Source organism: Chiloscyllium plagiosum, chromosome 2 (genome assembly GCF_004010195.1).
Source record: "Chiloscyllium plagiosum isolate BGI_BamShark_2017 chromosome 2, ASM401019v2, whole genome shotgun sequence".
Taxonomy (NCBI): Eukaryota; Metazoa; Chordata; class Chondrichthyes; order Orectolobiformes; family Hemiscylliidae; genus Chiloscyllium; species Chiloscyllium plagiosum.
This window is the reverse complement of record NC_057711.1, coordinates 76,423,925-76,442,910: the sequence shown is the minus strand read 5'-3', so window position 1 is coordinate 76,442,910 and position 18,986 is coordinate 76,423,925. Positions and strand designations below refer to the sequence as shown.

General features: G+C 39.1%; 1 protein-coding gene across 5 annotated transcripts in view; it reads right to left on the bottom strand.

The window, feature by feature from the left end:
• The window catches only part of pcsk5b (proprotein convertase subtilisin/kexin type 5b), a 363,949-nt gene that overhangs the window by 124,147 nt on the left and 220,816 nt on the right, over positions 1 to 18,986 (bottom strand). For 2 of the 5 annotated variants that reach the window (XM_043712341.1, XM_043712351.1), the window contains exons 17-20: positions 18,396 to 18,480; positions 16,942 to 17,045; positions 8,003 to 8,132; positions 5,663 to 5,778 (exon numbers count right to left, since the gene is read on the bottom strand). In XM_043712341.1, the coding sequence (XP_043568276.1) occupies positions 5,663 to 5,778; positions 8,003 to 8,132; positions 16,942 to 17,045; positions 18,396 to 18,480 (435 nt within the window). The other 3 variants (XM_043712369.1, XM_043712361.1, XM_043712379.1) reach the window with 3 other exon arrangements.

The following is an 18,986-nucleotide window of genomic DNA, read 5'->3' as shown; positions in this document are numbered from 1 at the left end:
ATCTGTATACAGATGCACTGAGAGATGTGGAACCTAGTCCTGTAACAGTAGTCCCAAGGTCCACACTGCGCCTGCGCTGAATTGTTGGGCATCAATGTAGTGGCACAACTGGACTTGGTGTCCATGGAAAGGAAATGGCTGGTCATCAAGCTTTCGTGTATTCCAACCTTACCTCCAGCCAGTGCTATCCAAACCTTACCACCACAAAAAGTGTTAAATTTTTCTATTTTAACACAAACTCAAAAACAAAATTCAAGGCACAAATAGAAAACAGTCATTAATGCAAGCTTATATCTAATGGCAAGCAGTATGTCAGGCTATTAACAGCTTTTGCTTAATTAATGAATGCTCTTGAGATGATGAGCTTTCTGTTCTATAACAGGGCACAGTTACAGACATCAAGTTGTCTGACTCTTTCTGTAAGACATAGTGGGACATTTATTGGAATAGCAAACTGGTGAGTATTATTCACATAAAACAAAACAAAGAATTGCAGATGTTGGTAATCTGAAACTAAAACCGATTGTTGGAGGAACTCAACAGATTTAGCTGCATCTGTGAAGAGAAAGCATAGCTAACATTCCAACTCCGGTGGTCCTTCTGAAGGCATCAACTCTGCTTTCTCTGCACAATGCTGCCAGACCCATTGAGATCGCCCTGCAATTTTTGCTTGTCTTTCAGTTTTATTTGTCTGTTCACTCAGCTTTCCTATCCGTTGATTGATATTCCTAACTGGTGCACAGTCAGTTTCTGAATTACATTTCTCCAGTAGCTTCTGAGAAACCACTTAAATGTAGGGAAATTATTGTCTACTGTCTAATAATAATGATTCCATATATTTTGCTTCCTCACCAAATAATAGCACAAATACAATATTTGTATATAAAACACTTTTTAAACTTTATTGAACTGATTTTAATGCCGCTTTAATTTTACAGTTAAAACTATCAAACTACATATTTTTAAAACATAGAAAGCTCTTTTGCACACAGTGATATTCTAAACAAGACTTTTAACAAGATTTATTCAAGACTGAAATATGAAATTAAAGGTTAATTTAATAGCAAAAATAAAATATGGAATTACTGATTTTGGCATTATCCAATACAACAGGACTACAATATTTTACACATAATGACTGAGCATTTTACACATGTACAGTAACCATCAGTAAACGTGATCTTGAATTCAATGACACTATGCTAAATGTAAACTAGATTATAGCCTGTTTTATCATAATAGTGTTTTGTTTTTGCTAGCATTTGACAAAATCTTTACAATCCATTTCCATTATAGTGAATACACATTTTACTTAAGTTTAAGCAAATCAGACCAAGTTAAAATTTAATTAAAAACCATGAGACCAAGGCAGTATTTAAATAGTGGAGCTAATGCACATATAATAAAAGGATCAATTGGAGGAAATTTCCATTTCTTTCTCATTAAATATCAACTTCGAAGAATGATAAGCAAAAAGGGAGGGTCCCTTTAATCCAACAATGATAACCAATAGCTCAGTGCAATGTGGGAATATGCTTGCTCCACATTTGTTGTGAAGGATCGGGGGAAGCAGCATTCTATCATGCACTGTCAAAGCCTTGGTCCAATTAAATGGGTTTCATCATACAATCCGCACACTGGAAGTGGCAAGGGGGTTAAAAAAAGGATCTTGAGAGCTCAGATTTTTGTTGGGTACGGTACATGTGATGAGTGTGTAATAATAAATTGGATTAGGGCAAGCACAATTTCAAAATCACTGCAGACATAAGTGTAAGAAATTAGAAAACATTTAGTGCAATGAATTAGGAAAACTACACCATCATTAGTCAAATTAAAAATCAGCACCATTATGGGAGGGCTGTAGTAGGGAGAACAAGGAAAAGAAAAAAAAAGTGGGGTTGCTTTCCGAATTCATTGTGAATTTCCTCTTCTAGTCTTGCCATAAACCAATCCTTTCAAAAACATTTGAAAATCAACAAAAACAGCAAATATCAATAAAGGCAAGCACTCACTGCCCTTGAACAAAGAGGTCTCCATGCCCACAGCATACAAAACGGCAATTTGTTCCATTGTCTTAGCTAGAGTTTGTCCTGTACACCACAAATTTCTGATAACACAACTCCCTTAAGATAAAAGGAGCTTTTCCAACACCTATGATGCTGTCATTCAAAGATTTAAGTTGAATTTGAATATGGTAGAAGAGAGTGCGCTGCGAGGTAGAACCTTATGCTTCACCAGCCAATGAGATCGTATTTGTTTAGAAGCCCAAGCTCTCATTACTGGGCTTTCTTTCCCTGTACCTTAAAAAGGAAGCAAATTCCCCTGAAGATGAGCTGCAGTCACACTTACACAGGTCACCATATGTTCCAAGCACCATTAGTGCAACATACTGTGTTGCACATTAAATTTAGCTGGCCTATTTCTACAGTCAAAATCTGAAGTGATAGGTTTTCTTGTAAATGCACACAAACATGCTATTTAATTTATTTCAGCCCAAAGCTAACGAGCCACGCCATATGCGCAATGCACCTGAGAACTTGAATTTTTTTTTCCATCTTAGCCGACATGTCTGACAACCTGTTCACCATGCTCATCAGTCCACTTTACTGACCATATTAACAGAGTCTAAAGCCCAGAGATCTAGATAGGTGTGAGTGGCATGACAACGGAAGATCATAAAGAATTTGAAATGTGCAATCTTTCTGGCAGTAAAATACCAATCTGTGCAGGTGTTTAACTGCACAGAAAGATAGGGTTAGACTTAAGATTACCTGAATCAGCTTATCGCAGTTCAATTTGAACAAATTTTGGTTTATATAAAACTAGGTCAGAATTTCTTTTCACCCAAATCTGTGCTCAAATCACATTTTGAGCACGTACTTTCATGTTACTGCTGACTTTGGTAATCAAAAATGGAAGTAATCCTAAATTATTGAAATGGTAAGATCTAAAATTCCAGAAAAGTAGAAACTTCCAGTACTTAAAATGCTGAACACACCAGAGCAGAGCAAACACAAATATGTTTAGAGAAGAGAGAAGTAAATCAAGCTTTAAAGGAACAAAGAATATTAGTGGAATGCAGATTAATTTGTAAGTACTTGCAAGCCAGAAAGACATTACAAGGTTTTGCTTTAATGACATGATTATTGAGTGCCAACTCATTTGCAGAGCAAAAGGGGAGATTGCTTCATGAACTGCCGTCTGTTCTGCTTTTGAAAACATTCTGCGACAATCATTACCATGAACATTGATATGAATCTCAGCATTTTCCATCACTGACAACAGCATGATCATCGGCATCATACAAGCCAGGGCCAATATATTGAAAGCGTCAGGTGGTTAGTTAATATTGATTAAAAGTTTAAATAGACTGAACTTTGTAAGTTACAATTGCAGAAGAGGTTTAATATGAACATGCAGATTAGCAGTTTGTTTTTTCCCAGCTAGAAAGATGCATATAATTTCTCGCCTACATACCTGTCCATACTAAACTGGAATCACCCAATATTGGTATTTGTCGGGGTTTGAATTTCTCCAAGTATTCATTTTTAAATGTAAACACCAATTAATTTACTAACCTTCCAATGTTGGAATCATGTAAACTTTTCAATATTGTACAAAAATAACCAGGAAAGAAAATCTTTCCGAAAAGTAAATCCTCAACTTGGGGGTATCGGGATTGTGTGTGTGTGTGTGTGGGGGGGGGGGGGGGAGAAGAGGTCTGATAGTGGGAGATGGAGAGAAAATCATATCTCATTTTCAAATACAAAGTTTGGCATTACACACTTTGGTCATAAAAGTAAAATACTGACAAGTTAGTTATTCCAGATGTCAGACAGTAAACACCTGAAGTGAAAGGTAGGTCTGTTGTAATTGCTTCACCAATAAAAGTTCTGTCACACAGTTCACCACCTGCTTGAAGGAGGAGAAAGGGTGGCTTTCTATTTTTTAATATTAAAAGAATTTACATGTGTGCATACAGGAGCAAAGGAGGGGGAAACCCTGTGGTCATCTGTTCAACCTTTAAGTGAACATGTTCTGCAACACAGTTGTTGAAGCACTTTTCGTTGGCAAAGACTGTTCTTTTTCACGAGGACGCAGAAACTTCCCTCGGCCCACGATTCTTCCGTTGCTTTCCAGAGATCGGGATCACAGAGACAGAAGTTTGAAGGTGGAGGGGAGTTGGAAGCAGAGGAACGAAGTAGGTGATTTTCAGACAGGGCAGAAGAAATCAGTCAAGAGGTTGACAGAACAATTTTTTTTGTTCATCAGAAGCAATTGCGTCCGACAGGAAGTAAGTCGTCATTTTTTTTCAAACAGGAATTGATTTTATTCCATTTTGAAGAGAAAAAAGATCAAACAGGAAGACATTAGAAAACAGTTGTTTCAAACATCATGAAAGTGAATTAAAACCACAGACAAAAGAACTGTTTAATCATATTAAAGAAAGCAAAATAGGAATCTAGAAAAATTGGCATAAAATAAAAAAATCTATGTTTGCAATTGCAATAGATCAAATCCTCCATAGTATACACTAAAAATGATACATGAGTGACAATTTAAAATAAAGAATAACTACTGATGGAGATGCAATGTCTTCTATGTTCATTATAAAAATATATTCTGACATTCATTTGAAAGACCTTTGAATATTTCACCTGCAGGCTGCTTAATTCTATCAAGGAAATTATTTTGCTGATTTGTTTTTGGACTGTAAACTGACAGAAATCCAAGACCTTCCCAAACCAGTAGAAATGATTGCTTCTCCAGCACATAATTTTTCACCATAAAATTTTCCAAAAATATTGTCTTTTAATAAGACCATTTCAGAATACAAAGCATGCAGAAAGAAGATACATATTCAATAATTCGCCATTTAGCATAACTCAAATATTCCCATCTAAAACACAATATTCAGGCAACCCATGCGATTCTGGCAGTTGACTACACCCTGCTAATAATTGAAAATTACTATCCTCACCTCACATTCACACTTTCTGCAATAAGGGTAATCAGACAGCAATATCCCTAACTATGTTTGCACCCTGGAGTCTGAAGCAAAGTGCAGTTCACCTAACAGCACCTCTGCTGTAATCAGTTAAATAAAAAATATACTCTGAACTGAGTCTACATATTTTGAATCAACCTGTTCAAGTATGCTATGCCTATATGCCTTGCTAATTAAGCATTTATTCACTGAATCATTAATTTGTTTTTCTCCGATATTTCATGTATGCCTTACAAATCAGCATGGTAATCTGAATGAAAACGGATGGGCTTCTGTTATGGCTCATTCTATGGGCACATGCAGAAAGACTGGCCTTTGGGCAAGTGACTGGACAACCACCAGTCTGTATCAAAACAGCACATCATTAAATAGATAAAGGAAATTAGTGGGAGTAGTAATTTGCAGTCAAGTAGTACAAATCAAAACCACATGCCATTTTCAAATACCAAAACCATTTCTTGACAGGTGATTGAACAGTACCTTATGCTTTGCAGTGTCAGCTAAAACCCAAAACTTAGAACTTTTACTGACAAATAAAATAGAAGCTGAATTCAGTTAGAGGCTGTCAAATAACATTCATGCTGCCAAATGAACTGATTTTCTCTTCCTCTCATGAGCAGAGTTTAAGCCAAAAGCAAAAACAACAGTACTCACCATCTTTGCAAACAGTACCGACCACACAGACTCCCCCCTCGAGGTTATACCCACTTGGACAGGTACTGCAGTTTCTTTCTCCCTGGCCAGCACAAGTTAAACAGCTTGCATCACACCTTGGGAAAAAAAAAATACATTTTGTTCCAAAGTCCCATAAATATCTTCGTAAATACAAACAAAATAAATACAGGGAGACAGGAAGTGACTTTTCAATGGAAGGTAATTGCTGATCCGAAATCTGAAATGAAAACCTGTTTCTGCATCATCATATTTTGGGAGGACAGATTACAAAGTATTTAGCACCTGAACCAACAGGCTCCCAAAATCTACAAGGTTGCAGTTCTAGTGTTTATGTTATGATTGCATCTGTTGAACCCACTGACATTCATAATGTTAAGTGAGTAGTCTACAGGAGCCAGCTCTTGGTGCTGTGGGACCTTTCTGAATTAACAAGGGACAGTGGCATCAGATATCTGACTGGGTTGTACATCCCTTCCTGAGTAACAGGAAGGTTTCCCTCTCATGTTTCCTATGTTTTACTCCATTAACACTTTGGGTTGTACAAAAAGGATGATGGATAGTTACAGAAAAATGAGGGCACTTGGCCCATTATTTGTGTTAGCTCTTTGGTGAGGTCATTCCAAACTATTGCCAGTATATGGCTGTTTACCAAAATCTGCAGCTGACAAAATGTGCTAATATTGCAAACTACGTGAAGGATAAAGGTTAAAACTTGAAAAGGGCATCCAGCCACCAGGGCTGGAATGTCAGACAAGTGGCAGATTAAATTTAATTATGCAGAATTAATTAATAGGGTGGGGCACTGTTAGCTAGACCAGTATTTATTGCCCATCTGTGACTATCTTTGGAGAAGGCGGCAGTAAACGGACTCCTTGGGGAGTATGTGTGTTCTCAGTGCTGTTAGTAAAGGAGTTCTAGGCCTTTGAACCGGCAGTAGTGAAGGAACGGCAATACAGTTTCAAGTCAGGACGTTGCGTGGCTTAGAGGGGAACTTGAGAGAGAGAGAGAGAGACAGCGCGCGAGAGTAGAATAAAGGAGAGCAGAAGCAGTGGAACTGGTGCACACAAATCATTGAAGGTGCCAGGGCAGCTTGATTCTTTGTTTCATAAATACAAGCATGGAATATACATTCAAGGAAGTTATAATAAAACTGTTTAAAATGCTGGTTTGGCCCCAAATGGAATATGGAGTTCATTTCTGGAAAAAGCACTTTATGAAGGATGTATGGTATTAGAAAGGATAAGGTAAGATTCAGAGACATGGTTCCATTAATGAGGAACTTCAGTTCAATAGATAGTTCGGTTAAAGAGATCGCAGCCATATTCTTTGCAGAAGGCTAAATTGAAAGGAGATGTGAGACAGACATTCTAAATCATAAGGGGTCTGGACAGTGCAATGGAGAGAACCTATTCCTATGGATAGAGCAATTGAGAAGCATTATGATGATTGGTAGAACAAGGACCAGTGTCTGGAAAAAAAGCTGTGTTTTTTAAATACTGACTACTTAGGATTTACAAAGTACCACCCAAGAGTTTGGCGGAGGCACATTCAAATTGTGGCTTCCAAAAGAGACTTGGAATATATCCTGGAGACCAAACAATTGTAGGGCTACAGATGAAGGTAGGAAAGTGGCATTACCTAAATTGTTCTTGTCGACAGACAGAGCCATAACAGGCTGAATGGTTTCCTTTTGTGCTGTATAAACTCTATGATTTTGTTTGAATAGTTTAAATATGAGAAAATAGAAAAGTGGAACACAGCAAAATCCATATTAGAACTAGAAAGTTAAATAAAAAAATCAAATACATAACATTTTCATTCAATCGTTTGAATGTTTTCCCTACATTGCAACAATGCCTATATTTCAGAAATACTTCTAGACAAAATGTTTTGGGACATTCCATGGTTGAGAAAGGTTTTACATAATTGCAAATTTAAAGAAAATTGTTTAAGTAAAGAGAAGGAATATATTAACGGTTGAACAATTAACTTGGATTTTTCAGCAAAACCAGTTAGTGCTTTTGAGTAAAAGGGTATACTTTAGAATAAAATAGAGAAATTAGCTCACTGCTAAATCCTCAGAGGTTTAACAATGCTGGCCTTCAAAAAGTGCAGCAAACAAAAAAATTAGCCATCATCAAAAATAAATTTGAAAAACACCACCACATGTTTTGGTAATAATTCAACATGTCCCCTCAACAATGGGCAGGTGGTGAATAAGCTATGGATTGGCATGGTTTAATAATGCTTGGCAACATGAATGAAATTGCAAAATACATTCTGTCATTCTTAATTTCGTTTTCTAAAATCACAACTTGCCTCCTGCATATTTTTTCGCCACGTTCAGATGCCTGATCTATATAGTAGCCAAGACTACAACTCAACACACATCTCCACTCCTCCAGGTAGTAATCTGTAGCACATTGTGTACAGGACTCTTGGCCTGGACCTGTAACACAGAAAAGAAAAACAATTACTGTTGCAGTAAATCAGGGCTTCCCAAAGTGGGGAAAGGACCCTGACTGGGGTCACATCATAGACTGATCACCATCATGCCCCTCTTCCCCACATACAATGTCACCTTGCAGCAAAGACTTTTTCCTCTTCCCTCCCACTCATCAAGAGTTGTCATAATCGTCAAGCCTCAAAATGGTGTCACTGTAGAAAATGGTTTGGGAAGTAAACCCTCAGACTCAAATTGAGAAGTCCGATCATTACTAAAAAGACACTCGCTTAGTGACAACTTGAAAACAGAAAACATATGTCTAATCCTCTAGTTCAGAGATTTGAATCAAGGTTTGAAATATAATGGTGCTTTGTCAATGTTGGACATACTATTTAATCAGATGAGGATTTGACTGCAATTTCAGTCCACCTTTGTCTATTTATATCTGCACGTTTGATGGATTGTTTATCGGACATTTTCCACAAAATGAGCACATATTAAATGTTACATACTAATTTTCAAACAATTTTCACTCCACAATCCCAGTCAGGGGATTTTCAAATTTGTGCATTTCAAAGTGTGATAAAAGTATTTACTTCACGAAGATGTAGTTCAGAGGACAAGGAACGTTTCTAAATGGTCAATATGGAACAAATACTTCAGCACTATAGCAAGCAAAGGGAGAAGAAAAAGTATTTTAAGAAAACAGACAATAGCCATCACCATGAGAGGAACAACGGTTTTCTCCTGCAAACAGGAAACCGTTTTGCTCAGAGCTCTAACCACAGTTCTCTAATGTGAATTTAGCACAGGTTCTTTGAAGAGAAATTAAAATAGGGTCCAAGTTTAAAATGTTTTGGAAATTTATTTATTCACTTTATCAGGTTTACTAACATCTATTCTGAAATTGCATTCACGAAATGATGTAGTTATCTTCACACTGCAGTCTGGTGTAACTGAACAGAAAAGATTGAATAAAGCACATTTATTTGGAACCTGGGATTCATCCACATGTCACACAGGAATCAGTGCTGAGGCAAAGATAATATCTGAAATAACTCAGAGCCATAGAAATGTACAGCATGGAAACAGACTCTTCGGTTCAACTCATCTATGCTTACCAGATATCCTAAATTTGCCAGCATTTGGCTCATACTCCTCTAAACCCTTCCTGTTCATATGCCCATCCAGATGTCTTTTAAATGTTGTAATTATACCAGCCTCCACTATTTCCTCTGGCAGCTCATTCCATACACGCAGCACCCTTAGACTGAAAAAGTTGCCCCCTCTCAAGTCCCTTTTAAATCTTGCCCGTCTCACCTTAAACCTATGCCCTCTAGTTTTGGACCCTCCTACACAGGGGAAAAATCCTTGGACATTCACCCTATCCAAGCCGCTCATGATTTTATAAACTTCTAAAAGGTCATCCCTCAGCTTCCGATACTCCAGTAAAATTCATGGCACATGGTTGGCTCTCCTGCAGAGGGAGGGAGAGATAAGGCATAGAAATGCTCTGGTTATAGGGGATTCAATCGCAAGGGGAATAGCTGGATGTTTCTGTGGCCGTAAACAAGAGTGCAGGATGGTGTGTTCCCTCCCTGGTGGTAGGATCCTAGATGTCTTGGAGCAGTTGCAGGATATTCTGGAGGGGGAGGGTGAAGAGCCAGTGGTTGTAGTACACATTAAAAAAAGAGTAATTCCTAAAAGCAGGATATAAAGATCTTGGAAGAAAATTGAAATGTAGAACCTCAAAAAGGTTATCTTAGGATTACTATCAGTGCCACGAGCTAGTCAGAGTAGAAACAGCAGGATATACATGATGAACGTATGGCCGAAAATATGATGCAAGGGGGAGGGTTTCAGATCTGTGCGACATGGGATCTATACAAACTGGACTGGATACATTTGGACAGGACCGCGACTGATGTCCTTGGTGGGGGATACTTGATAGAGTGGTTAGGGAGAGTTTAAATTATTGTGGCAGGGGGATGGGAACCAGAGAAGGGCGGTAGATGCAGAAATTGAGGGAGAATTAGAAACCAAGGCAAGAACAACAAGAACAGGCAGGGAAACGCTGCTGAAGAGAGCAGGGCAGGTAGTCTGAAATGCATGTGTTTCAATGCAAGAGGTATAATAGGCAAAGTAGATGAACTTAGAGCTTTGGTTAGTACTTGGAAGTATGACCTTATTGCGATGGCTGGAAGAGGGACAGGACTGGCAGCTGAATGTCCCAGATTTTAAGTGTTTCAGGTGTGATAAAAAGGGAGGCAAAAGAGTTTGGGGAAGTTGCACTACCAGTAAAGGAATATTCCAACTGTATTGAGGGAGGACAGAGGACCCGTACAGCGAGATAATATGGGTAGAACTCAGAAGTAGGAAAGGTGAAATCATAATGCTGGGGGTATACTACAGACCTTCCAACAACCAGGAGATAGAGGAGAGAATAGATACAGATTTTGGAAAGATGCAAAAACAGCAGGGCTTTTGTGATAAGTGATTTTAACTTCCCCTCTATTGACTGCGATTCAGAACATGCTCGGGGCTTGGATGGGGCAGAATTTGTAAGGGCCATTTGGGAGGGATTCTAGACACAATATGAAAACAATCGAACCAGGAAAGGGATTACACTGGATCTAGTTTTGGGAAATGAGCCCTACTAGATGAGTGAAAATTTTTGTGGGGGAGCATTTCAGGAGTAGTGACCATAACACCATGAGTTTAAAGATACTCATGGACAGGGATAACAGCAGTCCCTGGGTGAAGGTCTTAAATTGGGGGAAGGTGAACTAGAACGATATTAGGCAGGAACTGGAGAATTTTGATTGCAGACAGCTGTTTGAGGGTAAATCTACATTGAACATGTGGGAATATTTCAAACAGCATATGATGAGTTCAGGAGTGGCACGTTCCTGCGAGAATGAAGGATAGGTACGACAAGTTTCATGAACATTGGATGACCGGAGATGTTACAATCTTGATCAGAAAGAAAAAGGAAGCATACGTAATATCTCAGAGGATGGGTACTGCCGAAGCCTTTGAAGTATAAAAGAAAAGTAGGAAAGAATATTAAGCAAGGAATTAGAAGGGCTAAAATAGGTAATGAAAAGTCATTAGCAAACAGGATTAAGGAGAATCCCAAGGCTTTTTGTGAGCCCACTCAACGACAAAAGAGGGAATCTACGTGTGGAGCAAGAGGTAGGTGAGATCCGAAAAGAATACTGTGCGTTGGTATTTGCCAAAGAGAAGAAACTGATGGAGGATGATCTCAGGGAAGGAAATATTGAGTTTCTAAGCCAATTCGCCATTAAAAAGGAAGGTGTTGTGCGTCTTACAAAGTATTAAGGCAAATTCGTCCAGGGTCCTGATGAGATCCTGAGGGATGCGAGAGAACAAATTGCTGGAGCACTGACAGACATCGGTGTATCCTCTCTGGCCACAGGTGAGGTCCCAGAGGACTGGAGAATAGCCAATGCTGTCCCACTGTTTAAGAAGGAGGATAGCAAGGATAATCCTGGGAATTACAAACCTGCGAGTATCACGTCAGCGATAGGGAAATTATCAGAAAAGATTCTCAGGGACAAGACCTATACCGATTTCTAAGCAAATGGACTCATTAAAGGTAGACAGCATGGTTTTATAAGGGGGGAGTTTGGGCCTCACTAACTTGATTGAGTTTTTTGAGGTGGTGAAGATGATGGAGGGAAAAGCAGTTGTTGTCTATATGAACTTCAGTAAAGCCTTTGACAAGGTTCCTCGTGGCAGACTGGTACAAAAGGTGAAGTCACATGGTATCAAGGATGAGCAGGCAACATAGATATAGAACTGGTTTAGTCATAGGAGACAGAGAGTAGTGTTGGAAGAATGCTTTTTGGAATTGAGGGCAGTGACTGGTAATATTCCACAGGGATCAGTGCTGGGACCTCCGAAGTTCATGATCTACATAAATGATTTGGAGGAAAACATAGTTGGTCTACTTAGTAAGTTTGTGAATGATACAAAGATTGGTGGAGCCGTGGATAGTGAGGAGGATTATCAGAGGATACAGCAGGATATAGATTAGTTGGAGGCATAGGCAAAGAAATAGCAGATGGATTTTAATCCTGACAGATGTGATGTGATGTAGTTTGGAAGGTCAAGTACAGGTGAAAAATTATATAGTGAATGGCAAAACTCTTAGTAGTATTGATCTGTAGAGGGGTGTGGGTGTGCAGGTCCATAGATCACTCAAGGTGGCAGCACAAGTAGGTAAGGTAGTGAAAATGACCTATAGAATGCTTGTCTTCATTGGCAGGAGCATTGGGTATAAGGATAGGCAAGATATGCTGCAGCTTTATAGAAACTTTAATTAGGCCACGGTATTGCACACAGTTCTGGTCACCACATTACCAACAGGATGTGGTGCTTTGGAGAGGGTACAGAAAAAGTTTACCTGGATGTTGACTGGTATGGGGGGATGGGGGTGATTTTAGCTATGAAGAAAGTTTGAATAGACCTGGATTAGTTTTCACTGGAATGCAGGAGGTTGAATGAGGGGCAAGCTGATAAAAGTTTAAGAGATTGTGAATGGCAAGGATAGAGTGGAAAATGAGTCTTTCTCCCAGGGTGGAGGGATTAATTACTAGGGGACACAGGTTCAAAGTGAGAGAGGTGGGGGAGTGGAGTTTAAAGGAAATATGAAAGGCAGGTTTTTCACACAAAGGGTGGTGAGTGCCTGGAACATGTTGCAGAGATAGTGGTGGAAGCAGACACAATAGCAGCAGTCAAGATGCATCTGGACAAATACGTAAATGGGAAGAGAATAGAGGGATCCTGTAAGTGAAGTAGAGAAGGGCTAAATGTGGTTGTGCAGGCTTGGAAGGCTGAAGGGCCTGTCCCTGTGTTGTATTGTTCTTTTGTTTTAATGAGGTGGTCTTTCATTGAAGCAAACATGCAATGCTGAAGGTTCAATTTCAATACCAAATCAGAAATTCATTATGCAAAAGAAATTAAGCTAGCCACAAAAAGACACGACCCTCTCTCCCTCGTAGCCCTACACATGGATGAAAAAACCCACCATTTTGAGTGGGACGACACATCTATCCTGGAACAGGCTAAACAAAGACATGCCAGAGAATTCCTAGAGGCCTGGCACTCCAACCACAACGCCATAAACAAACACATAGATCTAGATGCCATCTATCAACCCCTCAGAAAACGAACAGGAAATGACATCACCACAAACCCCATCCAGGAGAAAGATATAACTAGAAAGCAGGAGACAACAGCTTCACTTCACTTGGAGGTCGCCACTGATGATGTTACCTAGCCAGGTAATGAAACGTCTGGATATCAAACCTACAGCTCAGCGAGCAAACCTATACCCTAAACCTCAACCTGAGCTACAAACCTTCACAAACCTTGCAAATTAAGAAAGAACAGAGTGAAGCAAATAATTTACCCAAGAACAATTTCAAAGATTTAGGACTACCTGGTAAAATACATGCCCTTAATTCCATAAGCATTCCTTTCTAGTACAGAAACCAGAGAGAATTCCCTTTTCTTTCACCTCTAACAGTCTTAATTTACCTTAACTTCTTAAGAATCAGGTGGCCTCTTTCTGGTGCCTTCATACTACTGGAGTTTAAACTTTCTTAGCTTCAAATAATGCCTTCAGGGTCATAACCAAACACTCTGGTCTGGAAAATTCAAACTAAATGGCTTACACTGAGGCAACATATTTCTTCACAATTCAAGACCATATCCTCTCATCAGGAGCAACAGTTTTACACATCCAGCTTCAGTCACATCTTCTGCAAAACTGCCAAATTGAATCCTAAAAACATTTTTGTGAAGATCTGAGAGATGGGTTGTTGGTCAGTTTGCCGAGCTGGTTATTTTGTTTTGCAAATGTTTCATCCCATTCTTCGGTGATATCTTCAGTGCTGTGGAGCCTCCGGATGAAGTGCTGTTGTTTTGATCTGCCCAGAGTTTATACAGTTCTGTCAGTCACGGTGGGTGGTTCTATTTCTGGTTTTGTACTGTAGTGGGCAGCAGATGGGGTCTTTTTCAGCATGTTTGTTTATGGCACCAGTGGATGAATACCAGGTCTCTAGGAATTCCTGAGCTTGTCTTGGTTAGCAAGCACACCACCTTATTAATAGCAAATTCTCCAGGATCAAGTTCACCAGCGAACAAGAGAAAGACAACCAACTCCCATTCTTGAAACATACTCGTAGAATAACCCAATGAAGAAACAACGGTGAATTCCTTATCAGAGTCTGCACAAAGGCTACACATTCAGACCAGATTCTTAATTATAGCAGTAACCATCCCAAAGTCCATAAGCAGAGCTGTGTCAAGACTGTTTAAATGAGCTATAACACACTCCAACGCCCCAGAGCTCTGCAAGAAAGAACATCTATACAAAGTCCTTCCACTAATAGATACCCTAACAGCTTCATCCACTGATGCCTAGCACACAAACAACACTAAGACACTGTGCTCCCCAAAACTGACCACCCTACCCTATATTAGAAACTTCTCAGAACTGACTACTAGACTCTTAACGCACTCTGGGAATAATGACAGCACACAAACGAACAGCCACACTTCACCAGCTACTATCCAAGACAAAGGACCCTATTCACACAACATTCAGGATGCATGTGACATACAAAATACCATGCAGCAACTGAGAAACATTACATAGGATAAATGTAATGTTTATCCTATTACATTTATAAATAGGAAACCCACCACCAGAATACATGGGCATCAGCTTGCAATAAGGCGCCATGACCAGCTCTCCCTCATGGCACTGCATTCTGGGATATGCAAAACAAAGACAAGCTCAGGAATTCCTGGAGGCCTGATATTCATCTACTGATTCCATAAACAAAGATGTTGAAATAGACCCTATCTACAAACCACTACAGTACAAAGCCAGAAATAGAACCACCCACTGTAACAGACAGAACTGTATAAATTCTGGTCAGATCACAACAACAGCGCTTCATCTGGAGGCTCCACAGCACTGAATGTGTTACCCAGTAGGGGGACAAAACATTGACAAAAAAGAATCAACTGGCTCTGTGAACCAACCAACAACTGAAATCTAAAAGCTTTTCTCTCAGATGTTGGTATTTCCCCCCAGTCAAAAGGAAAAAAAACCCCTTGACCTTCTAAATGAAAGGCCAAACACACAACTGTATACTTCCTTCACTCTGAAAAACCCAAAGAAAATCCCATTACAACAATAGAAAATCAGAGTAGCAGCTTATTCACCCCTTTGAGCCTGCTTCATTATCGAATATAATTGCTGATTTTCTATCTCAATGCCATATTTCCACTTATCCCCATACTCCTTGATGCCTATAACATCTTAAAAAAAATTACACACTTGGAATTCTGTCCAAATATAATCCGCATTTAACAAATAAATCACCATGGTTACAGAAATGCTTCCAAGTTAATTAAAAATCTTCATATACGGACCAAAACCCACATGCCATTAACTCAAACCCAAATTCTAAAATAAATGATACATATTTACATATATAGAATCCATCCTAAATTGCAGTAGAATGACTAACAGAAATTGGAAGATTGACCGAATGCTCCCATGAATAGTTTCATTTTGCTGCTTCATTCCCACCCCTTCCTAACTCCTTCTATTGTAACAAATTAAACATCTGAGGCTTGGAACATAATATAATATAATATAATATAATATAATATAATATCACACACATACATCTTTTTGCTAAATTTAAAAGGTATTCATTTGACGGAAAAATACTGTACTTGCATACCTACACTAAGTAAATGGTCCAATTTAGATCGCCAAAAATGACAAAAAGTCTTTGGCAATTAGTTAGTCAAATAAAAATTTTTCTCCAGCCTGCCATGTTCACCCCACAAGCTAATCTCATGGACATGAAACAGGTGGCAAACAAGTCAAATGGTATATTGGTCTTTATAGTGAGATTGGAGCACAGGACTAGGTATGAGAGTGTGGTGCTCGAAAACCACAACAGGTCAGGCAGCAACTGAGGAACAGGAGAGTCTAATGTTTTGGGTAAAAATCCTTCATCTGAAGGGTTTTTCTGAAGAAACATCAGGAAACGTCAACTCTCCTGCTCCTCGGATGCTTCCCGACCTGTTGTGCTTTTCGAGCACCACACTCTCATACCTAGTCCTGTGCTCCAATCTCACTATAAAGACCAATATAGCATTTGACTTCTTCACCACCTGTTTCATGTCCATGTTCTAGCACCACACACTCGACTCTAATCTCCAGCATTTACAGTCCTCACTTTCACCTACAGGACTAGATATGTCTTGCTGCAATCATACAGTGCCTTGGTGAGACCATACCTGGAGTATTGTGTGCAGTTTTCATCTCCGTATCTGAGGAAGGATGTTCTGGCTATGGAGAGAGTGCAGCTAAGCTTTATCAGACTGATGTATGAAGAGAGACTGGATCAGCAAGATCTATATTCACTGGAGTATAGAAGAATTAGAGGACTCTCAGAAACCTACAAACTTCCAACAGGACTAGGCAGGGTAAATGCAAGAAACATGTTCGTTGATAACAAGGAGTCCAGAACAGTGGAGCACAGTTTAAGAATATGGGTCTGTGGAATGCTCAGCTGTAGGAATGGGTTCAGGCCAATCATTGAATGTGGTCAAGGCAAATCAGATGTAGTTTTTAGGGCTAAAGGGATCATGCTTATATTGAATGGCGGATCAGGCTCAAAGAGAAAAATGGCTGGCTCCTGCTCTCATGTTCTATGTTTCACAACAAAAAAGATGGCTTAAATAGCAAAGTTACCTGCACATGTTGCACAGGATACATGACATTTTTCACACTCCCTGCTCAGTGAATTAAAGTAAGTTCCAGCTTCACAACTGAAAACACACTTTTGACCTTGCAATCTGTAAGGAAAAGGAAAAATACATCACTGAAAAACAATGGTCTGATAACATATATAACATCGGAGATCTAAAAGATGACTTCCTATAAAAGTTAAATGACATTATTAGAAATCACCAACTCTTTCTGGAGCAATAAAGTTAAAACAGAAAAAAAAGAGAGAAAGAAGAGACTTGTTGTTATCTTAGTCAGAACCAACTATTAGATGGAGATCTGTGCCATAGGCAATAACCAAATTGGAGATTCAGAAATCATAGAATCCCTACAGTGCAGATGCAGGCTATTCAGCCCATCAAGTCCACACTGACATTCTGAAGAGCATGCCATGCAGGCTGACATCCCGCCAACCCTAATCCTGTAACCCTGCATTTGCCATGGCTAATCCACCTAACCTGCACTTTTTGAACTGGGGGAAGAAACCGGAGCACTCAGAGCAAACCCACGGAGGTGCAGGATGAATGTGCAAACTTCACAGGCAGTCCCCCTAAGTTGGGATTGAACCTGATTCCTTGGCCCTGCCAAGAGGTAGTACTAACCACTGAGCCAACATTTGAAATGGAGAAAATTACAGTGCTCTGGACAGAGAGAAAGATATTGCCATTAATGGTTGTGTTTCCATTAGAAAAATTCACACAAACATCATGTGCTAAATGGCCTGTTTCTGTACCGTAAATTTCTGAAGTTTTTAAAAAAGTGATTGTTTAACCTAAAACAATGCAGTGGAATGTTTGTCTTTGGACGTTAAAGAGCTAAATTTGACATGTGTTAGCAACTTGGCTATCTTAGCCATATTCAATTTGGAACATAACAACTCATCTGACTATGGAAGGAGCAGGCAAGCAAATGAAAGAAAGTGAAACAGAGTGCCTTATTTACAGCTGTGCTAATGTATTTTATACACGTGGTTACAAGTGGATGACTTGCAGATTATTCAAGGTGCTGAGGTCAAATATACTATCTTTACCATCATCCAGGGTAGATCACCTAGGTGAAAGTCTTAAGATTATCCTGGGCAAATAACACTGCAATTTACCAAGTAAGCCGTTGACAATGTAAGTAATCAATAGAAGGATATTGGAGAATCAATTTTAGAACTTCAACTGAGCCTCTGAATAAATTATACTTGGGGCAAGTATGACAAATCTGATTTTAAATGATTAAATGCAAAAAAATGTTTAGAAATCTAAAGATTTGCTTAATACCAGCAAAAATTACATTTCACTGTCAAATTCCGAAAACAGGACTAGACAATACTTTGGAACTTTATACAAGAACAGGGAGTCTCTAATTTTTTTTATACATAAACTTATTGTTTTCTTTTGTGACAAGAAGGAGCCAAACAACATTCTTACCTCCATCCTGGTCTACAATCTGTACAATGGTGGAATGCACTACATTTCCTGCAGTTCTCACTACATCTTTTACACATATTATCACCTGGAAGAAAACAGAAATACACAAGGTAAGACAGAAGTCTGATCTGCAGTAGGGGAATGGGAAGAAAAATTTATAAGACACTGGTGCAAAAGCTACTTACTGATTGACGCACCTGAAAACATACCACCACTTGTTGAATAGTCTTCCAAGAAAACTGTTAACCACACGTGCACATTAAATCTCTTGCAAAATTTTGCAAGGTAAATAAATATCTTTCCCTAAACAAATAGGTTTCCTGTCTTGTAATATAGAGAAGCAATGGTTGGCAAAGTGTTTCAGAAACTTCATTGCACTAACAATTCACAGAAGGGATTTTACTTTCCTATTGGATACACAGCAGGAATGATCCAGACCATTTCAGCATGAGCCCCAAGTATTGTGGGAACACTCACTTCTAAGCATAGGAAAAGTGAATTGGCTTGTGTGTTTGGATCACTTCATTTACCTTCATGTCGGAACATTTTAACTCAAATATTAGTTATCTGACTGCACACTTGGGAAACTCA